This window comes from Atractosteus spatula, chromosome 14 (genome assembly GCF_055471065.1).
Source record: "Atractosteus spatula isolate fAtrSpa1 chromosome 14, fAtrSpa1.hap1, whole genome shotgun sequence".
Classification (NCBI taxonomy): domain Eukaryota; kingdom Metazoa; phylum Chordata; class Actinopteri; order Semionotiformes; family Lepisosteidae; genus Atractosteus; species Atractosteus spatula.
This window is the reverse complement of record NC_142719.1, coordinates 22064358-22087651: the sequence shown is the minus strand read 5'-3', so window position 1 is coordinate 22087651 and position 23294 is coordinate 22064358. Positions and strand designations below refer to the sequence as shown.

At 35.8% G+C, this 23294-nt stretch overlaps 1 protein-coding gene across 1 annotated transcript in view; it reads right to left on the bottom strand.

The window, feature by feature from the left end:
* Window positions 1-5833: 5833 nt before the first annotated feature.
* Window positions 5834-23294, bottom strand: part of LOC148820908 (adhesion G protein-coupled receptor E3-like) — a 65990-nt gene continuing 48529 nt past the window's right edge. Inside the window, exons 13-17 of the mRNA XM_088933409.1 lie at window positions 14003-14069; window positions 11476-11567; window positions 8931-9090; window positions 7961-8050; window positions 5834-6905 (exon numbers count right to left, since the gene is read on the bottom strand). Coding sequence (XP_088789535.1) covers window positions 6873-6905; window positions 7961-8050; window positions 8931-9090; window positions 11476-11567; window positions 14003-14069 — 442 coding nt within the window. The 3' untranslated portion in view covers window positions 5834-6872. The remainder of the gene's footprint in view (window positions 6906-7960; window positions 8051-8930; window positions 9091-11475; window positions 11568-14002; window positions 14070-23294) is intronic.

Here is a 23294-nt window from a genome sequence, read left to right as displayed (position 1 = left end):
CTCAAACAACGCACACACACAGGTACTAATACACGAGGATACATTTATTAATACATAGAATATGCATGTAAACCTAACAGATCTTATCGTGAGGGTTATCAGAATACAAAAGATATATATTCAATCAGTTACGAAGAGTTACATATATCAAGAGGACATACGTTCAGTATATCATTCATTTAGACCGTTTCGTAATTGAACTTGGTTACAACTTCTACATTAGATACTCAAAACAAGTACGTAACTCTTAGGAATTAAATTGATATCAACTGGTTGCGATAACAATTGAATTCTCGAGCAGTAATGCAGTGAAGTTGAATACTCATCCAATCTCTGGGGATTCAGATCTCCTGAAGGCACAAAGAAATAGTTGCAGGCTTGTTGCTGTCCAATCCGCGCTCTCTGGGTCCGTGCCAGGCTGTGCTGTGCGGCTTGAGAGAAGTTCCTGCGATGTGCTGCTCTCTGAAGACTCGCTAGTTAGTGTTGGCTTTAACTTGTGCACAGGAGAAAAGATGACTGTGGGTCCCAGCAAGTCAGGAAGAGGACCGGTTCGTTCCTGATGAAGCGCTAGTTCTGAATAGTGATTCAGCTGTCCACAGTTCCGACCTGTTCACGAGGCTTGCTGGTGATGCTAACCTCAGGTGGATCCTTTGGTTACTCGCTGGCAACCTCCGCTCTAGACTCTTAGAACAGAGGAAAGTTCTGGCACTCGGACACACTGGCCATTCCGTGGTGGTCCGGGCTGAGTCTCAGGATGGTCAGGAGGCGCGCTGCGAGAATGTCCTGCCCTTGGGAGCCTTCCTGCTCCTGGGCCGTCCTGCCCTGGAATTGTCTCGTACCCCTGGAATTCTCCTCAGAATTCTTTCAGAATAGTCTTCTAGAAAAGTCTACTACAGGCTCCCTGTGTTGCCTGTTTTTACCTGGAGGAACTTCAGCTCGTTCATTGGCTGAAAGTTTCATGGGCATCAGAGACCCACGTGGGTTACTCGGCCCTACCAGTCCCTGATTGGTTGATCAAGGTGAGATATGAGTCACTTACTCCTGACACTTAGGAATGCAGTCCAGATGTCCATCTGGCACTCCCTAGACATATAGGCGCCAATGGATGACCATTGATCATGATAGCCAGGCTTAGCTAAGTGCATCCCCATTTGGGAGCTGTCCCTTATCAAAGGAAAACATCTTTAAATCAGCCTGCATGAATAGTTTCTCTGTGGCTGCACCACAGAGATGAAGAGAGAGATGGGGCCTCATTTAGGAAAGCACAGCAATACTTAATTCTGTGTTATTAACAAGCATTGCCGCTACAGGAGATTCTCAAAACTAACTTTGTATGATTGGAAACGAATACGTGATTGGATCAACGAAATGCTGTGGTGTTACGAAGTAAGTGGACCAGGGTAATACTTTGAGCTTACAGCTTGTCCAAGGTCATTTATTATTAATATTATTAGTAATATCTTCGGTAAATACATTGAAGCATAAAATATTTATGCATAATTAAGGTATTTATGATAAAGGTAGTAGGTTGTGTACTTTTGTACATCTTTTGTACATCTTACTTTTATAAAATATACCAACTTTTTAATGTTTGATGATTAACATGCTATAATACACAGTTTAAAATTAAAAGTCTAAAGAGTATACAACTAAAATTCTTAATTGGATAAAGATTGTCCCTCAACAGTGATCGGGATTCGAAACCGGGTGTTTTCAAATGCTGTACAGGAGAGGTTAAGCTTTATTAGATCCACCTGGCGGTTTTACAAGGTGATTCTGGGTACTATTAACATAATCAATTTGAATACGGTACAGCACAGTATGACACGAAATAACGTGTTATGACACGTTTAATTGCAACAAGCCCACTGCGTTGTACCACAGCATATCCCGCTCATTTTGAATTGCTGCTTCTGTAGGAGCATAAAGCCAGTGACCTCCAGATTCAGAGACAGTTTCTTCCCACAAGCTGTCAGATTGCTTAACTCTACCCCTACCACTGGCTCACACTGATGTTTTTTGATGTTTTGTTGAAGTTGTATGTTATTTAACTCGATGCTACTGCTGTCCCATGTTTATGTTTTTGGTGTTTCCTTAATGTCTTTGTATTGGAGCATACATGCAAATAAGCAATTCATTGCACTTGTGCATAAGACAATAAATTGAACCGAACTGACCAACAACTCCAGGAGGATTCACAATATAATGTTGAAAAAGTTCTTGTGTCCCAGTAGTTTAGAAAAGATAGTGGCATTGCTCTATAAGAGGGCTGAGGCTCCTTTGTTTTTATTTGGTGAAAGACTGGGAAAGAACAACACAGATGGTTCCGCAAGAAAAACACAGTAGCAGCAACAATACCCTGAAGTCTTTTACTCTGAGTGGATTTCTTGACAAGGTTTCAGCACACTGACTTGGTGTATTTTCTGTTTCTGTCTTCAGTCAGGATGAAAAACTTTGTAGTCAGAGACAGTGGTGCTGTCAAGATCATAAGGCTGTCATGGCTTTTTGTTCTTTGTTGCACAGGAAAGGAGCGATGATGCTTGCCCACGTTAACATCCCAGGTAAGGTATTCAGTGGTTTGCTCAAAAACCCCTAAATAAGTCTTCATTTCACCTTGCAGTGTCAATTTTTGTAAGACATGAGGCCCTCTGCTGTAGGCTGTTGGCCTCTTGTTGTGCAGCTAGTATTTGAACAACGTCCTCAAGAGTAGTTGGGTGCCAGAATGTGATCGAGCTTGGTGTTACTACAAAGTGGTTGTCACCAGTGCTGGTTTCAATGTATTGTGTACATTTTTATGTTCAGCACCTGTACTACACCTGGATCTCATGGTTGCAGGGATGCAAAAAAATATGACAAAAGAAGTCAGTTACATTCGCCATCAGCTGTGCAAAATACACAACACAAGATGTTTTCTAAATTAAGGTAATCAAGTCATAAACAATGTAGTCAACTGCTAAGACTTTTTTATACTTTTTGGCAGTATCTCAGCAATGTTACGGTTCAGAAGCGTATATTGAGCTGACTTAAAACAAGGCTTTTTTCATTGGTAATGAGCAAATATAAATTACAGATTACACTGAAATAAATGGCTTTTGTAAATTATCTGCTTGCAAATTTCCTGCTTTTTTCCTAGAAACACAGTTTATACTTTACAGTGCGCTTATGGGGTTCTTATGTGGCACAATTAATTCGGCATAGCCAGCACTCCCGCAGAGAGAAATGAAAACCGTGCAGCACCAGGCGAATGCAGAACATTAATGTAGGGCTTTCGGGCTCACGTGGATTTACGCCCTACAACCTGCGGTACCGCTGTGTACATACAGTGCGAACATGTTGTGATATTTAGAAATATAAAAAATGTCAATATACTGAAGTGTCCATAATATTTGCTATTTTAGTTTTTCAAAGAAATGTTTATTTGTTAAAAGAAAACTCATAGCGATTGCTGGATTTGAACACCTGACCTCATGCTTATAAATCAGTCACTTAAGCTGTCATGCCACCAAGGCAAGTCATGAGATGCATTGAAACAACAATACACATATCAATATAGAAATATAGTTATACCATAATTTATTTAGATATGCAATTCCATATTATATTTCCTATTAATCAAATTCTAAAAGTATGCTTTTGTTTACTCTGATAACGAGCATATTCACAGAAAAGGTTAAAACAATCAATTTTTCACAAAATATATAAACGTACAGTAATATGGTCAGAAGGAGCAGGTAAAAACATTTCAAAATAACCACATGTACTGTAAGACTTTGATGCTTAAAATGTTTAGGGAGAAATGAAATACTGGTATGTAAGACCAGCCATATACAGTACAGTTTACATACAGTAATATGTTTACGTTCCTAAATTAATATAATTTATGACCTTCAGATGTGTTATGCTCCTATTCTTTTTATACTCAGTTACTTAAAATTTCCCTTTAGTGGTAAAATTCCATATAAATATTCAATACTAAGCGGATTAAAATGTGCACAGTAAAGCGATTAAATTATTAAATCTTTTCACTACTGACCAATGCACCATGAGTGCCCCTGTCGGACATTTTGTACTGTGCATTTTGAATGGCTGCATCTGTAACAGCTTTTATTCACCTGCCACCTAAGCTTGGCCTTTTTGCTGGCTGTATTAATAATCTTCCAAAGTCTTTGTGTTTAGAATGGATTGTGACAAGACTCCCAAGATTACAAGAAGATTGTGAATATCATTACCATACTGTATGTTGTGAAATTTCCATCTTATCAATCTTTTCTCTCATCAGTAACTCAAGGTTCTATAGATGTAACCGGGAGATAGAAAATAACTTTATTAACTCAATGCAATTTCCATGTTCTGTATTTTTGCATTGCCGTGTGTTTTCAGAGAAGTTATGTTGAGTAAGTTTTTGGTCTGTACTATATTTTTAGAAAACTTCCCCATGACCACAGCTTCCTTTTTCGATTACCAAGAATTGCATTTAGACAGTAATGATAAGCTGAGTAATGATGATTTTCTTTCAGAACAAAGTTTAACAGTTTTAGAAAATCAGTCTTTTAAGGAACAAAATGGAGCACATAGAATAGGATAGGATGGACATGGAATCAATAGAACATAACACAAGCAGATTCACAATCACCAGAAAGTAAATAAAAGCCAGAAAAGCAGTAGGAATAGTATTTAAAATAACAAATTAAGAAACAAATAAGAGAACACAACCTCCTCAGATTTGCATTATCTTCATATAGAAAATATATTGTATGTGTTACACTATACAGAACATCTTAGGCAGAGTACAAGGATCCACAGAGAGGTATGTGAAGGTCACACAAATATAGTGTCAAACTATATAGAGTGGAGGCTCCTACTGTGTTCCTGAATGTACAGTAGCAGAATTTCAGAAATTCTAATTGTGCTAAAGGCCACTTGTATGCTGAGGTTTGTAGCTGGGAGACAAGAAAATATGATGTGAAGCTTTTTTTTTTCAAGTCAGACTATGATTATAGAACATGTAATAATTAAACTGAATTAATATGTATTTAGTAATAATCCAAATTATAAAAGCAAACTTTAAAAATAAGATTAACTGATGTAAAACATTGCTTATTTTTGACTTATAAAACCACTTTGCCAGTGCAAAGGGTTTCTACACAGTGTATGATATGATCAGAGTTGCTGCAATAGATGTACTGTAATGTGTCAAAATGCATCAGTACAATTTCTATTTCTTGAACCAGAGCAAAGTCTCACTGCAAAGCAAGTGTCATGAGCCTTATTTTTTTTATGAACATTTGTAACAACCTCATTTTTAAAAACTGAAGTAGGTGATCTTTATCATTTAGGCTGTTTAGAAATAATTTCAAAAGAAAAACTATAATTCCTTGTTCCTTTCAATGACAACCAAAATGACCTTTCTCAAAAGATAATTGACTAAAAACGATACTCACATATTTGCAAGTTTCAAACTATTACAAAATTATAATATAAAGTGACCTACAAGATCTGCTGGGCTGTATAATTCTAGGACCAAACCTGTGTTAATTAAAGACATTGTTTGTGGCTAAGATGGTTACACTGAGAGGACTGAATTTTGGCAGTGAAGTTTAATGAAGGCATAGTGGAACATATGACTATGATACTGTTACAAATTAGGGATTATGAAAATGATGAATATCAGGAATTGACTGAGTAGTTTAGTCAACAAGTAAAATAAATATTCATAACCCTCAACCTGTAAGTGATTTCTTCAGAATATACAGTAGCAGAGCAGTTGGTATAATTAGAGGGACATGAATTATTTCTTTTCTGCTATGTGAAAAGAGTAATAATCCAGGCACACTTGACTGAACAAATGTTTATTAGCAATGACAATATGAGCAATACACTACATACAACAAAACATACAATGCACAAATTGTTATATTTACAATACAGACAAGGTGTTTCAGAGGCCTAACATCTTAATCACCCAGAAAACCCCAGACTACTATTAAATATTAAACTCTTAAATAATGCATACAGTGGCCAAAATAAGATATATATTATCTTTTAAAATTAATGCAATTCAACCTGCAACTGCTACTAAATATTAAACTCTTAAATAATGCATACAGTGGCCAAAATAAGACATACATTGCCTTTTAAAATTAATGCAATTCAACCTGCAGTTAAATTTCTCTCTCAGCAAACCTGGATGCCACAAAATAAATGGGAGCCTATCTCTCTATTCTAAATATGCACCTACAAGCAGAAAAGACTATCTTTAACTAAGGTATTGTTTACTCAGCAAACCTAAACGTTCCCTAAAAATACCGTATAGCAAGCTCTCTTTAGCAGAATTCACATCTTAGCTCCACTCAGGTTTTATCTGGATGATCATGAATTAGGGACTTTCATCTGACATCTTGTGGTCTGACCATCCTTCTCCTCTCCTCTTCTTCCTCCTTCTCTTCTCCTTTCCTTACGTTACAATTGTTTTTATTGCAGGACTGGGACCCCCTACATCTCAGAAAACATTCTATCTGTTTTGAAATTGGAAATCTTTACACTGCCAGGTGTTACACACATTATCTTAACTCATAGAGATACTTCCTAGTCACCTATTGCTGTAACAATACAATGATATAATATATCCAAAACTGCAGTTATATACTATGATTTTTGTTTCACACCAGTTTTCCCTTTTAATATCGCTATTGTATCAGAATATTTTTATTTACAAATATGCAAATTATTTTAAACAATTAAAAAGCAAAGCATTTGTAGACATTTTGTATGTTTAATATTTATACACATTTCCATTTTATCCAACAGACAGTAGCATTTCTGATGTTTTGTATCTGTTCATGTGTTCTTAGCACATTTTCTTTTCTTTTGTTTTAATTTGGTTCATGTTCTTTTGTAGATGTTTCCTAGAAGAAAATAAATAATAAAAGGGTATCTATAGAGCAGTGTTTGTCAATATGTTTATTTACTGGACCTTTTATTCTATATTGGAGTTGATTCATTCTACTGACACTGATCCTGACTTCATCTACCACGTTCACTCACCTTTCCTCTTCTTTCTCACCAGATTATGATCACATTTAGGTAACAACTACAACTGTTCTACATTTCACCATCTTCTACTACCTGCTCAAGCAAACACTACTCTTATAAATGATGTTGTTTCTTACTTTAACCTTTGACTGCAATTATATTGCTACTATTGCTGGATTATCCTTAGCTACAGCTGTTCATTCATACACTACACTCTGACATTGACTGAAATATAACTTTACTTCTGACATGTTGAATTACTCCAATATTTGTTTTATTTAATTTTATTGTGTATTAAATTTAAGTTACTTGCTGTGTTTTAGCTTAAAAACAACTCTTATGATTTGATAAAGGACACTTTGAAGTGATAGCATGCTACCTCAAAGTCAGTCAAAGTAAAAATTCAGTTTAAGTATAGCAAATTGAAAATAGTTGTAATACATAAATGATATTCAGAAGCATCTGTGTTGTTAGTAAAAAATCTCAGTGCTACAAGCATGTTTTAACATATTCCATATACATTTTAATTTTAGAATTAGTGTGCTTGAGATACAGAATAAGATAACTGAAGAAGAAAAGAAGGGGTTAATCTCAGCAAAAGTCTGGTCAGGTGTTTCCTTGAGTGATTGGAACAGATCATCTTAAAGCACAGGTAGCTTCGAATAGATTCACAATATATGTTTATATGTAATATAGGCTTAGAACACAGAACATAAAACAAGGAATTCCAAGTCTATGGTACTGTACATCATATGAGATAATGTATGTTATTCCACAAGTATTGCAAAAATGCATGATATGGATATTATGAATGCATTGAACTATGAACTATATTAATGCTGATCTGAACTGAAAAACATACTTTTACATTTTATGTGAAATTTTAATACCTTTAAGAGTATACTCTGGATTGAAAAGTGTCACTTACATCAAACGTTCTCATAGTAATTCCAGAAGACTCAGATTTCTCCTTCCGTCTGCGTGTGCACTTGAGCCATCTTCTATACTCTTCTCTTATCTGGGGATGAAAAAGTGTCTCTTAACAACAAGTACTACAGACAGACAAAAGTGGAACTTGTTTTTCATTGTCATTCTTAATGTACTGTATACAAGCTTGAGGTAGAAATATAAAAAAACTTTTTTATTCTCAGAAAGATTCCATCTTATATTAAAATTTTAAAATGCTTTGCTGTGTTTAGATCATATTCTGAAGCCTCAGGATCTTCACATTTTCATTACAACTACGTATTTGCTTTATTAATCAGCATTGAAGTGACCTTAAGAAAATAAGTTAATATTTTCAGATCGATAGAACCAGAAGGACAGAGGCTGTTCAAATAGTGTCAGAGAGATAGTGTAAGAGCAAGGAACTCTGTGAGAACAACTTTTCTGAACATTTGATTTATTTTGTATTTTGAAGCTAAACCTTAAAATAATTTTAAGCCTCCATAATATATAAGCAAGTGTACAGTTATAAAGAATGGGTTGTGTGTACAGACATTCCAATTCATACTAAAGAGAAGAAGCAAACAGAAGATCAGCAAGTCACTGCAAAATAAGCATACATTCTCTTGTTTGGGAAGGTCAGATACAGAAGGATGAACAAGCTGTAGCTGTGTACCTTACCTTAGACTAATAAATTGGTTTACTGCAAAGACTGAAGTGTCAATAAATCATATTGACTGTGATATAAAGTTATGTACTGTATTTTTGAGGTAAGAACATTATTTTAATTTACAATGTACAGTCTTTAAAGACAACAGCTGTAAAATCTAAGAATACATTTAATTCACATTACTTACAAAATGACCATACAAAATGAACTGCAGTGATTTTTAGGGAAAACAAAAATATGCAGCTACATTCTGTAGTGGCAGGTTGTACTGTCAATCAGTTACCTGTTGGCTCAACACACAGTGCACCAGGAAAATAAAAGGGCCCTGCAAGGAGTTGATGATGACAAACGCATATTTGAAGAATATGACATCTTGAAAGAAGCCCAGAATCCAGCTGCAGCCCATGATAAAGCACTGTGCCATGGATTTGAAAGTCAGCAATCTGAAATGAAATGTGACAGACAAGCAGTAATTACCCGTTTATGATTCAGTTTACTTGCCAGACTGTCAGACTGATAAAGCAATTTTGAAGTGTTGACTATCCATCCATTGCAAGACTCTGCAGCAGCCACAAATAAATAAAAAATAAACTTTTTTTCTCCCCATGGTAACTAACAAATTGTCACGTTTCACATCCTTCTGAAACAATCATGACATTCTCATCCAATCAAAGGTTTGATGTTTTTTTTTTATTTTGAAACCATGATCTTGACATGCAGGTGTGGAGTGAAGTTAACAGCTTCAGATTTAAAAGGTTATTAATAATATCTTCCATGTCACATTAGCATTGGAATGTTCTTAGAAGTGTAAAAAGAGGCGATACACAACGTGTCACCTCTATAACTCTTCAGTTTACAGAGAAATTCTGCCATTGTCCAATAATACACAACATTGTCCAATAATACTTTTCTTGTGTCTAATTTCTAGTTTAGCAGGATTTAAGTGATAAGAAAATTGTTTAATGGGGATGACATTACCTATGTCTATATCACTGTACATCACAGGTTTGAGTCAGAGTCTGTTAATAAAACAGAGTGCCTTCCAATACATATAACGCCTTCCAATACATATAACTACTGCATGATTTCTTTATCCATTTCAGCTAAATGAAGGGAATTAAATCAGTCAGAATCTTGGAGTGCCAATTGTAAAAATAACCGTTCTTCCCTCCTTTATTTGACTTTTGACTTTTATTCTTTTATCAGAATTTTGCGAAGAAATCCTTAATCACAATACCATCACTTAATTTATCCAGATACACAGATTCACACCAGAGCCAACAACAAGCTATAATAGTGGACTATTTTTATATATTCGGTTATGTAAGAAACAAAGTAATTCTCTGATCGGGGTTTGAACCGCCTGGGTACAGCGCACTACATGACAGTCCATTGCCTATTACCATTATAAGGACAATAATATATATATATTTTTTAAAACGAATGTCAAATGTTTCCAAAATGTCCCCTTGTGATATTTTAGCTGCTTAGTTACATGACTCTATATTAATATTACTATAAAGAGGTGTTAAATCAGTACAACTGTTATTAAATTCAAGTATTTTTAATGTTTAATTAAAAAGTGGTTTACATATATTTAGATCCTTAAATTAATATAGTTATTAATTGCTTTAGATAAGCAATTACATATTATATTCCCTATTTTGAGGATTCTAAAAATTATGAGGTTTTTTACTGCAATAACAAGTGCAAGTATTCATAGAAAAGGTTAATCATATAAATATATCATATCATATAAAGCTATATAAAAATATAATTATATTGTTATTAATTTCTTTAGATAGGATTCCATATTATATTCCCTATTAATCAAATTCTAAAAAGTATGCATTTTTTACTGCGATAACGAGCGCAAATATTCTTAGAAAAGTTTAAAACATTATAAGTATATAAACTTAATATAGTCAGAAGGAGCAAAATAACCAGAGTATGTAACTGAATGAAAGACTTTGATGCTTAAAATGTTTAGGAAGAAAGTGGAATACTGGTGTGTTTTTTTTTTAATTTAAGCTACCAATACCAGCCATCTGCAGTTTATATACATTGATATGTTTATGTTCCTAAATTAATATCGTTTATGACCTTCAGACGCATCATGCTCCTGTTCTTTTTTTGCTCAGCTACTAAAATTTACCTTAAGTTGTAAAATTCCATATTAATATTCAATATTAAGTCGATTAATCTTTTCACTAACAACCAATGCACCACGAGTGCCTCCTGTCAGTCTTTTTGGCCAGCCAATTACGTACTGCGGTACAACGCAGTGAACTGTAGATAATTTTGTGCAGCATGGGGAATTTTGTTTTTTGAATTTTGAATTTTTGCGGCAATTTTGTTGTACCATGGATTTTGAATGGCTGCATCTGTAGTTAATTAATTGGATGATTGGTAACATAGGTTTCATTTATAAAAGTTTGGTAAATAAATGCATTCATGGGGATAGTTGGTGTTAGGTTATTAGAGTAGGTGTTTCTTTTGTAGGACCATGGTTATGTATAAATAGTTCTTGTACATTATGCATAACTTTCTTTCCATTGTGGGCTTTTCCATGTGCCTGGGCCTTGTGAGCTACCTGAGTAGAGGTAGACCTGTCACAGTTATATTAAATCTTATTACATCTTTTTCAACAATCTTGCAAAAATACTAGATAACTGAATGAATCACTGAAAGAACCAACTTACAGAGCACATCATTGCTGTGTAAAATAAGTCAGTTCAGCTTTTTTACAAAGCAATATGGACTGTTTATGGATGCAGTGGTCTTTTACTTTAGTTAGGAATGAACAACAAAAAATATACAACCTTTACCTGGTGTTTCTCACTCTAGAAATGTCAGTGTTGAGAAAACCAAGCTGTGATCTCAAAGCCCATAAAATGATGGTGAATAGTATGATGTTCACCTTTAGAAAAAAACAGATCTTGATTTTAGAAATAGAATATCAATCAATGGAATAAGGGCATAAAAATAAGAACATCCTAAAAATGTATCTAGATTGTAGTTAGCGTAACAATATAAGAAAAGAAGAATATATCTGTACTTTGGAGGAAGTTGTGTCATTCTCTTCCATTACTTTTACATAGATACAGTACTACAATACATGTAAATGTTTGTTTCTACTGTGAATGGTTCATTTAGGAATATGATATAGAAATCCCAGAGATCTATTAAAACAGTGATGTACAGTGCATTTTCACTTAAATCATAACCAAATAACCCATTTTAACTGATAGAAACATAAACCAAACACATTCTGTGTAATTTACATATAAATTGTATACAGTACACGTAATGTATATTTCATATATTATACATATAAATTATACCACTCAAAATAGATGTAGATGACAAAATATGAAGAAAACACTGAAATTAGTTTTTAGCTGTGCCATATTCCTAAATTTCAGTTTTTGAAGTAACATTTTTCAATATAATTAAACTGATTCTTGAGATAACCAGTAAGCAGTTTGTATCTGTAAATATCTAGCTTTTCTATGTACTATCATAGTACTATCATAGTATTCTTTCAACTTCAGCTTTATTGCTAGTGTCACAGTACAGTAACTACAGTATTGGAAAAGCCGATATGATATGCTAAGCTTACACAGCATGACGGGAGAATATGTACTACAATGACAGGACTAACAACATCCTTGCCCCTTGCCAGTAGTATGTAGACCACACTTGGTGGACATTGGGAAAAATAATAGATAAATTCTGTTTATTTATTATTGCCCTGTCTTTCTTACACCTAAAGAAGGCTCCACGGCTGAAATGTTGTGTTTTCTTTCTTCTCTTTTCAGCATGGAATAAACCTTTACTTGTTCCTTTGCAGCCTATGCATGCTGACGCAGCTACCCACCCGAAATTCTGTTTTATGTAAATAACACATTTTAGATCTTGTTGGTCATGCACCTCATAACTTGCATGAAATGGCTACACACCCTTATTTAAAAACTATTGGTAAATTTCACATCACAATTCAGCACTGAGCAGAAACATGCGCTATTACTTTGATGTAAACAAAACAAAGACTGTTATTTTTCAATTAATTATTACACTAAAACATGAAGATACAGGGTTGACTTTAACATCAACCCTGCTATGTGTCGTTGAATTTTGGACTTTTTACCACATCACCAACAGACTGTCAGGGTGAATAACAGGACATTTTGCCCTCTGATTCTCAGCACATGTGCTCCCCATGGCTGTGTCCTGTCTCCATGGCTCTTTTACCTTTTCATAAACAACTTCACATCTCGGGATGGCTCTGTCAAGATTTTCAAATATGCAGATGACACTACCATTGATGGCCGCGTCGGGAATAATGATGAGACTTGTTATCGAAAGCAGACTGACTTGGGAAGAGCCTGGTGTTAGGACAATGACCTTCTAATCAATGCATGTAAAACCAGGGAAATCATCATTGACTTCTGACACCTTCAGAACACAAAACTTCCAGTCTTCATTAATGATCTTCTTGTAGAGACCACAAACTCCTTTAAATTTCTGGGTACATATATAAACAGTGAATGGAGTAATGGAGTAACAACTCTGACAACATAGCCAAGAAGGAGAGGATGTTTTTTCTTAGGCAACTCAAAAAATACAGAGTGAACTGGCAACTACTCCTTCAATTCTACACAGCCATAATCTAAAGTGTTCTGACAACCTCTATTACAGTCTGGTATGGGAGTTTGGATAACTACTCTAAAGGCAAATTCTAAAGGAATGTGTCCAAAGCTGCAAAAATAGCTTAACACATAACACATCTCTCTACTCAAGCTGCACCTCCAATTGGCCAAGAAAATCATCTCAGACCCCTCACCCAGCTCATAATCTCTTTCAGCTTCTCCCTTCTGGAATACGATTCAAATGCTTCCTCTCAAGGACTTCCAGCTTCAACCTCAGCTTCTTTCCCACTGCCATACGAACTCTGAATTCACATTGATCTCTGAATTCCATTGTATAACTTATGCTGCTAAAATGCTGGAAAGTTGTTTACATATGTATGTGACAATGATTTTCTGTATGTGACAACTATTGTTGTGTGGCAATAAAAAATAATCTAATAATCTAAAAAGGAAGGAAATGTATAATTACTGTTCTAGATAGAAGGAGAATTGCAATAATAATGCAATTAATAATACAATAATACATGTATGGCTTTGGAATGTTTTGTGTTAGTCGATTTACCATTTTAAAGCACCATTTTGTTTACTGTGAGAAAATTAAAGGTTTAAAAGTGGTTCCTGTTTCTATATTTAATCTCTCTTAACTTGGAATTTCATTTACATAAATTCACTGAAATTAATAAATATAGGGTATCATACTTACAGAGATCAGGAAACTAACAGGACCATGAAAACTCCAGTTGAACCCTCTCTCATAGGACAGCCAACAACTGCAACATCAAAATAATAGTTTATTGCTGTGATAGTAGATACCGCAGATACTCCTGGAGAACTCCTAACTTTTGTATAATCTGCAGTGACAAACAAACCCTTTCTCTGTCTTTCTCTGAAATATATAAAGGACCTCTTACTATTTACTGGTGAATATTGAAGTTTACAGCCCAGTAATATTAGATGTTTTGCCTTCTGAGGAAGAGTGTCAAGGAAGTTGCCCTTGTGTAAGTCTCATGCTCTGTGTATAATGCCATGATTAAGACATTTCTCATTATTATTCATAATTGTAATCTTAATGATTTTTAATTAAATTAAATTTAACAAATTTGGAGTTCCAAGTACCATTCTGCATGACATAATGTTTCTTCAGTATGTTGACAAAGTTATAGTCAGGGGAAAGAATTCCTGTTTTCTATAACCTAAAGAGCTGTGTGGATTTTTTCTTTACTAGTCTAGGAGACTGACAAAATTAAGTACATGAGAATAAAATAAACAAAGCCTGTTTTTAATTTCAGGTCTTATCTAATCTAATAATAATAATAATAATAATAATAATAATAGATTTTATTAATTTTGCTGAATGTCAGCTATCAAAACATTATACTTAACTTCAATATATTTTTATATAAACTCATGAGTTTAGTATGTCAGTATTAACTCATATCTAAATTGTTTTTAATATTGACAAAAGAGTAGCAGATATGTTTGCGTCAGCAGCATTTACAAGAGTGTTGAACACAGGTATTGTTGAGTAATATGCTTAAAATTAAATTAATCATGTATTTCATGAAGTATAACTCATAACCCAAGAATTAGATGCATTTGAATATCCTTACTAAGTATTACGTTACAGTGACATTTGGCATATTAGATGCAGCCATTTCAAATGTGGGAGGTGACAGGCAGTAAATTGAAACAAGCACTGCAGTTTAACAAACAGCACCACGTGTCGCCGTTTTTATTTTTTAAATAATCTGAACCCAGACTGCACTACTCTGTAACACCTCCAGGTTTTTACCACAACACAAATTGTAACAGTATTTAAGTAAATGTTTATTAACCATTTAGTGCATTCTTTCTCTAATCATAGTGTTGAGATATTTCAATAGCACAAACTGGCACTAACAGAGCAGTGATGAATGAGACTTATGAGAATTTATTACTCCTGTGCTGCTGTAGTAGGGCTGAGTGAGATCACTACCCACCCAAAAAACAGGTGCTATCTTGGCAAAAGCATTAGAATTGCTACTTTATACAGAACAAACCAGTACATACAGAAGACATTGCAGATACTGTTTATAATGCCATAACTCAGCATTAAAATATGTTATTCCTTGTGACTGGTGCAGTTCTTTTTTACTGTGTTGACATCTTGGAGCAGTTCTGTGATTTCAATGAAGTCTTGCAATAAAGCAAATGATGTTTGCGTTAAAATGCTTTCAGAACATTTCTTAGCACATTAGTCAATGCCATCAAATGGATTTAATGAAAATAGTGATTGCTTGGTAAGGGAGATGGTCAATGATTTATATTGTCTTAATTCTAATTACATAATCTAAATTGTCGCAGATGTCCGAAGGGCATGCCTTGGAATGACAAGGAGAGCAGTAATGACCCAATGCGTAGTGGCAAAAGGGGCAACATAGAAGTTAGCCCAGGCTCAGGGGGTTGGACGATGTCGTTATAGAAACCTGTGCCCTCAGGCCACAGACGTGGGACGACCTGGTAAAAGGCGGGTCTCACGACATCTGTTCCCTCAACGCTGAGCTAGGAGCAGAGCAGACACAGGAAGTAAATAGGCTACACAACAAGACACACCAGAAAGACATGAACAATCAAAGGGAACTAGGAACAGGACAGAAGTAGAGGGCTCTCTAGGAGTACAGGGCATGACATAAATGATAGAATGAAACTGAAATAAACATTAGAAAACTTTTTTCCATTTTCATTAATACAAACAATTAACGTCATACTCCCTTGTTTAATCAAATTATTTATTTGTTTCACACATTATTAATTTTTTTTTGTTTTGAGCAACTTGTTCATCCAATCACGAATCCTCTTCCAATCATCAGATGTTTTGGGAATCTCCGATTCACCATGTGTCTGATCATTTCCCAGTAAAGTAAAGCAAATCTTCTTAGACTCTGGAGCTGTCGAATATATGGCTTATCCCCACTAAGTTTTAAAAGTCACCAAGATCCAAAAAAGAAGATCAGCTTAACTGGTCTAGTTCTCCTATCTATACCAGTGTGTTCCACATACTATATCTCCTTGTTCTCTTGACCTTTGGTTAAAAGTTGTATATATCTGAGAGAAGTTCAGGTGGGTAGCTGCGTCAGCATGCGTAGGCTGCAAAGGAACAAGTAATAGGTTTATTCCATGCTGAAAAAAAGAAGAAAGAGAACACAACGTTTCGGCCGTGGAGCCTTCTTCAGGTGTGTCACACACCTGAAGAAGGCTCCACGGCCGAAACGTTGTGTTCTCTTTCTTCTTTTTTTCAGCATGGAATAAACCTATTACTTGTTCCTTTATATCTGAGAGAGTTGTACACAGGCATTGGTTAATTTTGCTGTGACATAGTCCTTTTTGATGCTCTTCCTGACAGGAGAGAGACAACAGGGACAACATCTCCCAATTCTTGAGCAGTGGTGAGCAGAGAGATAAGGATGGCCTGTCCTGATCTGGTGTGCATGGAGATCATATGTGTGCTGCTAGCAGTGCAGGGCTGTGTAGAGACATGCATTCAATTGGATACTGCACTCTGCTAGGTGGGGTCAGACACTCTTCACTGGCTGTTCAGAAATTGCAGACATGGTGGTTGGGTGCTGAAAAATACTGTCTCCTGCTTCCTGCTTCCTGCATCTTTGACAGGAACCTTCCGATCCTTCCCAACAATGAGCTAGACAGCTCACGCTCCTCCAGGAAGGTCTCCACACAAGTCCAGTTCTTACAGGCAAACACCCTGGCCTTTGGCCTAGAGCTGAGCCAATGACAAATAAAAGAATAAACAAAGGAAATAATTTTATTCTTTCTAGGCTAGTCATTCTAGTCATACTACAGTGTTGCTTTAGAACAGACTTCAAAATACAATTATCTGTTCATCTGTCTTACTGCTTTCTTTCTTTTTGATGGTCTTGGAAGATTGCTTTGAGCATGCAGTATTTTCCTGAAGAAGAGCCCATGAAGAAACAAAAACAAGAATTTAGAAATCAATAAAGCCATATATTTAATATATAACCTGTAATCAGATATTTCTATGGTATATGCTTACCTTTCACTCTTTGCGAGCCAAGGCAGTTGGTACTGGAACACCATGTCTCTTCCCGTTAAATATCTTGATATCATACTGTGATCATTGTACTGCAGGTTCATGGATTTTTTTCAAATAACAAATCAACCGAATCCCAATGCTTATTTATATGAGTATTAAATGTAGTAATGCCAGACCTTTTCTCCAAGAGAAACAGGATGCAGGAAGTGTGATAAAGAATGTTGATACTCAGGTCAGATTGCCGATTGATCAAACCTCTTTTTAATACCCTTGCATTATCTTGCAAATTTGCTTGTCTCTTTGACAATTACACCATTTGTAATTAGACCACTGAATGTGCCTTCAGTGTGCCACAGACACATTGGCATATGAAGTTAGACTTTCGTTCTTTGAAACTTAGCATCTTAACAAAACTACCTTGAGATGTCAAACGTCTTGCATTTTGTTGAGAGTGATTTGTGAATATTTTTATAACCTTCACTTCATCATTTATACATATCTTTTTGTGACATGATTTGCAAAATGTCAATAACTTTGCGGGATAAACACTACAAACTTTCAAACATTCAAACCATTAATGTAAAAAAGACAACTGCATGTGGATTTTTTTTTACATTTTTTAAAATTATATCTATTACCTAAACTTACGTGCAATAATGCACAGGACTCAAAACCATGCTACCTCAGTGTACAGTAAAAGGGTTTATACGGCAAGAATGGCTTTAAACAGGTACTATTCTTATGCAAAATACCTGCATATGATCAAACAAGAGAAAGCCCTGTCACCCATAGAGTGTCGATGGGCTTGGGGGACATATAGTAGACCAGAATTAGAACAGCAAAGGTTGCAAGGTGGGGCGTAAGACAATAGTAGCAGACAGATACTGAGGTGCCAAGTCATGCAGAGTCTTATAGGTGAGCATGAGGATTTTGAAGTTGACATAAAACCTGACAGGAAGCCAGTTCAAGGACTCCAGGAGTTATCACTTGCATATAGACCTGGTCAGGATTCTGGCTGCTGAATTCTTGACATACTGCAGCTTGTTCAATGTGTATTTAGATACCCAGGAAAGTAGGGTGTTACGGTAGTCAATATTTATAGACAACAAAAGATGTAGTCTAGTGATATTTCTGAAGTAGAAGAATGATCTTTTGACAATATGTTGCACATGCCTCAATCAAATATCACTACCAAGTTCTTCAACTTTGATTGAAACTGACGCAGAGTACCATCCACAGATAGAGTTACAGTACTAGTTTTGCATAGTTGATGTGGCATGCCAAGAAACATGACTTCAGTCTTGTTGCAGTTAAGGTGAAGAAAAAAAAATCTATGTTTTATGTTGAAGAGGCAATTAGAGATAAAAGATACAGCCACATCAGTGTCAGGTCTGATGAATGTGGATTTGAATATTATTTGAGTATAGAAGTGATAGTTGAGGCTATGTGATCTTAAAAGCTGACCAAGTGGAAATGTAAATGCTGAAAAGTAGAGGGCCCAGTATCGAGCCCTGAGGAATATCAAACTTAATGAGTCAAATTTCACATTAAATCTGCCAAGTGAGATGAAGTGACAGTGATGAGTGAGGTAAGACTTGAACCATTTAAGAGCAGTATCAGAAACTCCAAAAACACTATCTAAAAATGATATCATGGTTAACAGTGTTGAAAGCAGCACTGAGGATTTTTATATTATTATTATTATTATTATAATTATTATTATTATTATTATTATTATTCATACAGTGGGTATAGAAAGTCACCACCCCCTTTCAAAATGTTTACCTTTTGTTGCCCTAAAGCCCAAAAAGAAGACAACTAAGATCAGTCTTTTTCCAGTTTTATTTACAAATTATACCTTGTAACATCCAAGTAAAAAAGAAAGCCAAATTTCTGAAAAAAAAAAGTAGAATAACTGGGTTGTATAAGAGAACACCCCCCTGAGTTAATAAGCACATTTTGAATGAATTACAACCTTGAGTCTGTTTGGATACATCTCTACCAACTTTGCACATCTAGAGGGAGGAATATTTGCCTATTACTCCTGTAAGAGGACCCGGGGAAGGGTCATTTACAACCAGTATTTCCGGAACGAAACACTGAAAATACTCGATATAGACCTGGGCAAGATGGCCACCCAGGATAACCAGCTGACCCGCTATTGGGAAAAGCCGACGCAGCAAAACAAGGAGACACAGCTGAACTGCATCAGGAAACAGGATATAAATGCCCCCAGAAGCGATGAGCCGGGGCGGAGGCCGATAAGGTGAAAGCGTTTCGGAGGAAGGAGAGATTTAGGAGTGTACTGAAAGGAATTTAAGAATAACTGACTATTGGATACGGTTTTGACTAAGATTACGGATTACGGCTTGGATACGGCTCCAGTAGTGTGGACATACGGATTTAGGAATTTGGATCGTTTAAGGATACTGGCAATGGATTGCGGATCGGATTTGGAGAGACGTACCAACGAAGACCAGTGTGGTGTGAGTTAGATCTCTTTTACACCTGTTTTCCCCCGGCGACACCACACTCCTAACAGAATTGTTCAAGCTCAGTCAAACTGCCTGAGGTCTGGCGTTCGAACCCATCTATCACCATGAGTTAATAGACTGCCCTCTTCAAGTCATTCCAAAGATTTTCGATGGGATTTACAGATGCAGCCATTCAAAATGCACGGTACAAACCTGTACCGCATGCAACTACCCCCAAGCCACTGCGGTGTACCGCGGTATGTGATTGGTTGGCCAAAATGACTGACAGGGGCATACTTTCCACGTGACTGTCTGTGGTGTGAATGTTTAAGTGACTGACTTATAAGCCTGAGGTCTGGCGTTTGAACCCAGCTATTGCCATGAGTTTTCTTTTAACAAATAAACATTTCTTTGAAAAACTAAAATAGCAAATGTTATGGACACTACTGTATATTGACATTTTTTATATTTCTAAATATCACAATTGTTCGAAGCTAAGTCATTTATTAATAACAACAAATAATTTGAAGCTGCTACTACTGTCGTTATTACTGATAATAAATATTATCGACACTATATTGAATTTGTTGGTCTTTCTGTTGGTCAAAGTTAAGTGATTACCATTTTCCATGAATACTTGCGCTCGTTATCACAGTAAAAGAAACTCATACTTTTCAGAATTTAATTATTTAAGCAATAAGTCATGAGAGGCCGTGCTATATCGTGGATATAGTCACAGTTAAAAGGTGATGTTAGGCAACCTTTTAACTGTGACTATATCCACGATATAGCACAGGCCTCGAGTGCCTTATTGGTTTTATAAAACAGTCCCCAAATATACGAGTGCTGTACAGAATGCATTTTAATTTTAAAAATGTATTTAACACGAAAATTAAGATGTTTACATTCCTCCGCCTGAGAATATAGTCCCTCGTTGCTACGCAATTCAGAAACACAGCCACAAGTACCATTAGCTAACAAAGAGGACATTAGCTAGCCAATATGATAAATACAGGGGAAAAAAACCAATTGGGAAAGAAAGACCTGCTGATCTGTTCTACATCTGTTCCATATCTGTTTGAAACGTGTGTTGTCTTTATGAAATTAATGTATTTTAAAATCTTAATTAAGAAGAAAAACTTACAGCGTACACAAAGATTCTAAGCTGATCCCGAGGAAGAAAGATCATTAATTTTTCATGCATAAAAAGTGGTTATTAACTATCAAAACTTGTTTTTATAGCTTTTAAAATCATGCAATGTCTAAGTTAAGCAGGAACATATATATCTCATTTTTAATTTCTTTTTTAAAAACTAAAAAAATTGTTTGCCCAGCCTAAGGGCGTTTATAATATAAGGGTATATCAAAAGAAATACATAATGATATAATTAGATTCATATACTGTCTGGCGGAATAGACCGAAGAGTTATTTAATATGACACAGAAGATTAATAATGTAGCACTTTCAGGCTGATGCCCTACCAGCTGACGAATCGAACTTGGACCCCCAGCGTCACTCAACAGGGAAGCAGCCAGTCAAGCTACAGTGAGATCTGCCCTCAATACTGACGGACCAGGTCCCTCCTATTCATATGAAAGGCAGTGACACCGCGCTGGCAAGCCCTCAGTCACCTGACCAGTGGATGCATAACGCATCTGAAGGTCATAAACGATATTAATTTAGGAACATAAACATTACTGTATGTACATAAACTGTACTGTGTATGGCTGGTCTTGATGGTTTAAAGAAAAAATACACACCAGTCTTCCATTTCTCCCTAAACATTTTAAGCATGAAAGTTTTATGAAACGGTACCCAAATATGTGATTGCTGTATAGAATGAATTTTAATTTTTAAAAATTATTTAACACGAAAATTAAGCTGTTTACATCTTCCGCCTGAGAACAGTCACCCGTTGCTACCCAACGCAGAAACACAGCCACTAACTAGCAAAGAGAGGACATTAGCTAGCCAATATGATAAAGAAATAAATGATTATTTTGTTTATTTCTTTTGCACATTTATTTGAACATTTCCATCGATTGTACAAGCACTTGGAAACTGTCCAATCCCTAGTTCATCAAGCATTTACCGGTCTGGCGCCGGTCTGTGTCTTCTAGGATATAATGCCAGCGAACTCTTGTTTTTATGTCCACTATAACTACGCTGGGCAAACGTTCCGAGGTCAAATTCTTCCAGCACGGGGGTACCTTTAAAGCGGAGACGACGGCACTGAAATTTTTTGGCGCGCCTTCTCTTTAAAGCCCTGACCAAATATGAAGACAGTACATACAGTTATAATTCAAACGGAATTAAAAACTACACATCCCAGTTACCATGGTGGTGCTTGTGATCATTGCGTTTAACCAACGAAACAGGCGAAAAATCAGTCACATGACTTTGGGGCAGAGTTTCGAAAGCTTAACCTATCAGCAACAAAGCGAAATTTACACGATAGGCTACCTCAAACTGTCAGTTACACGACTGTGTATGTCGCTTAAGCCACTCCTATTTGGCATTTTAGTTATGGAGGCGAGAAGACGCCCCCCCCCCCCTCTCTGGGTGTCTGATTTGCCGCCATCTTTAACTGTTCGGTGTCCGAATCGGAGTAGCTACGCGTATGAAATAAAGTTAATCCCAACTACAAAACATATATTTTTGTGGTAAGAGGGCGCAAAACATCAGTATTTACTGCTATTAATTACTGTACGATTTATAGTTGAAATCTGAGCCTAGATATAAAGTTAGATATAAAGTTAAAATCTCGACAAAGCAATGTAGGAAATACAGAGAAAATAAATCCTTTCTGACATCTAAAATCAGTTTCGATCAAGGTCTCTAAAACGAACAAGAAAAAGAGGATTTTCGGAGGGCAATTACGCTGTGTTTATATAGAATAACTGATTTATGAGCCATCTAATTTCTTGTTCGTTTAAAACAGTGAAATGTCAGCTGCAAAAGATCGCACCAGAAACAGCACTCTCTCTGCCTGTCATAGACGTTCAGGAAAGGCTGAATGAAGTCATGTCAAGTACAATAATTCGGTGATCAATAATAACAGTTGTAAGACAGTATATAAGGAGCACAAGGATTTTGAAGTTGACTCGAAATCTGATAGGTAACCAGTGCAAGGACTTGAAAACAGGTGTAATGCATCCCTGATAGGATTCTTGCTGTCATATTCTGAACATATTGAAGATTGCTCAGTGTGGATTTAATTTCCCCAGTGAACAGGATGTGCATTTATTAATTCTAGAAAAAAAGCCTTTCTTGATTTCTCTAGTTCTTAGTTTCTCTAGTTCCCTTTAAAATAAACTATTATTCCACAATGCAGAGTATTACATGGCCAGTATTTACACATGATATTTGTGATTTAAAGAAATTAACACAAGCAGCTTTTGGAGATTTAAGTGTTGGCTGAGTTATTGCAGGATAAAAGACTAGAGATGTTGGCAAGAAGAAGATAATTTGG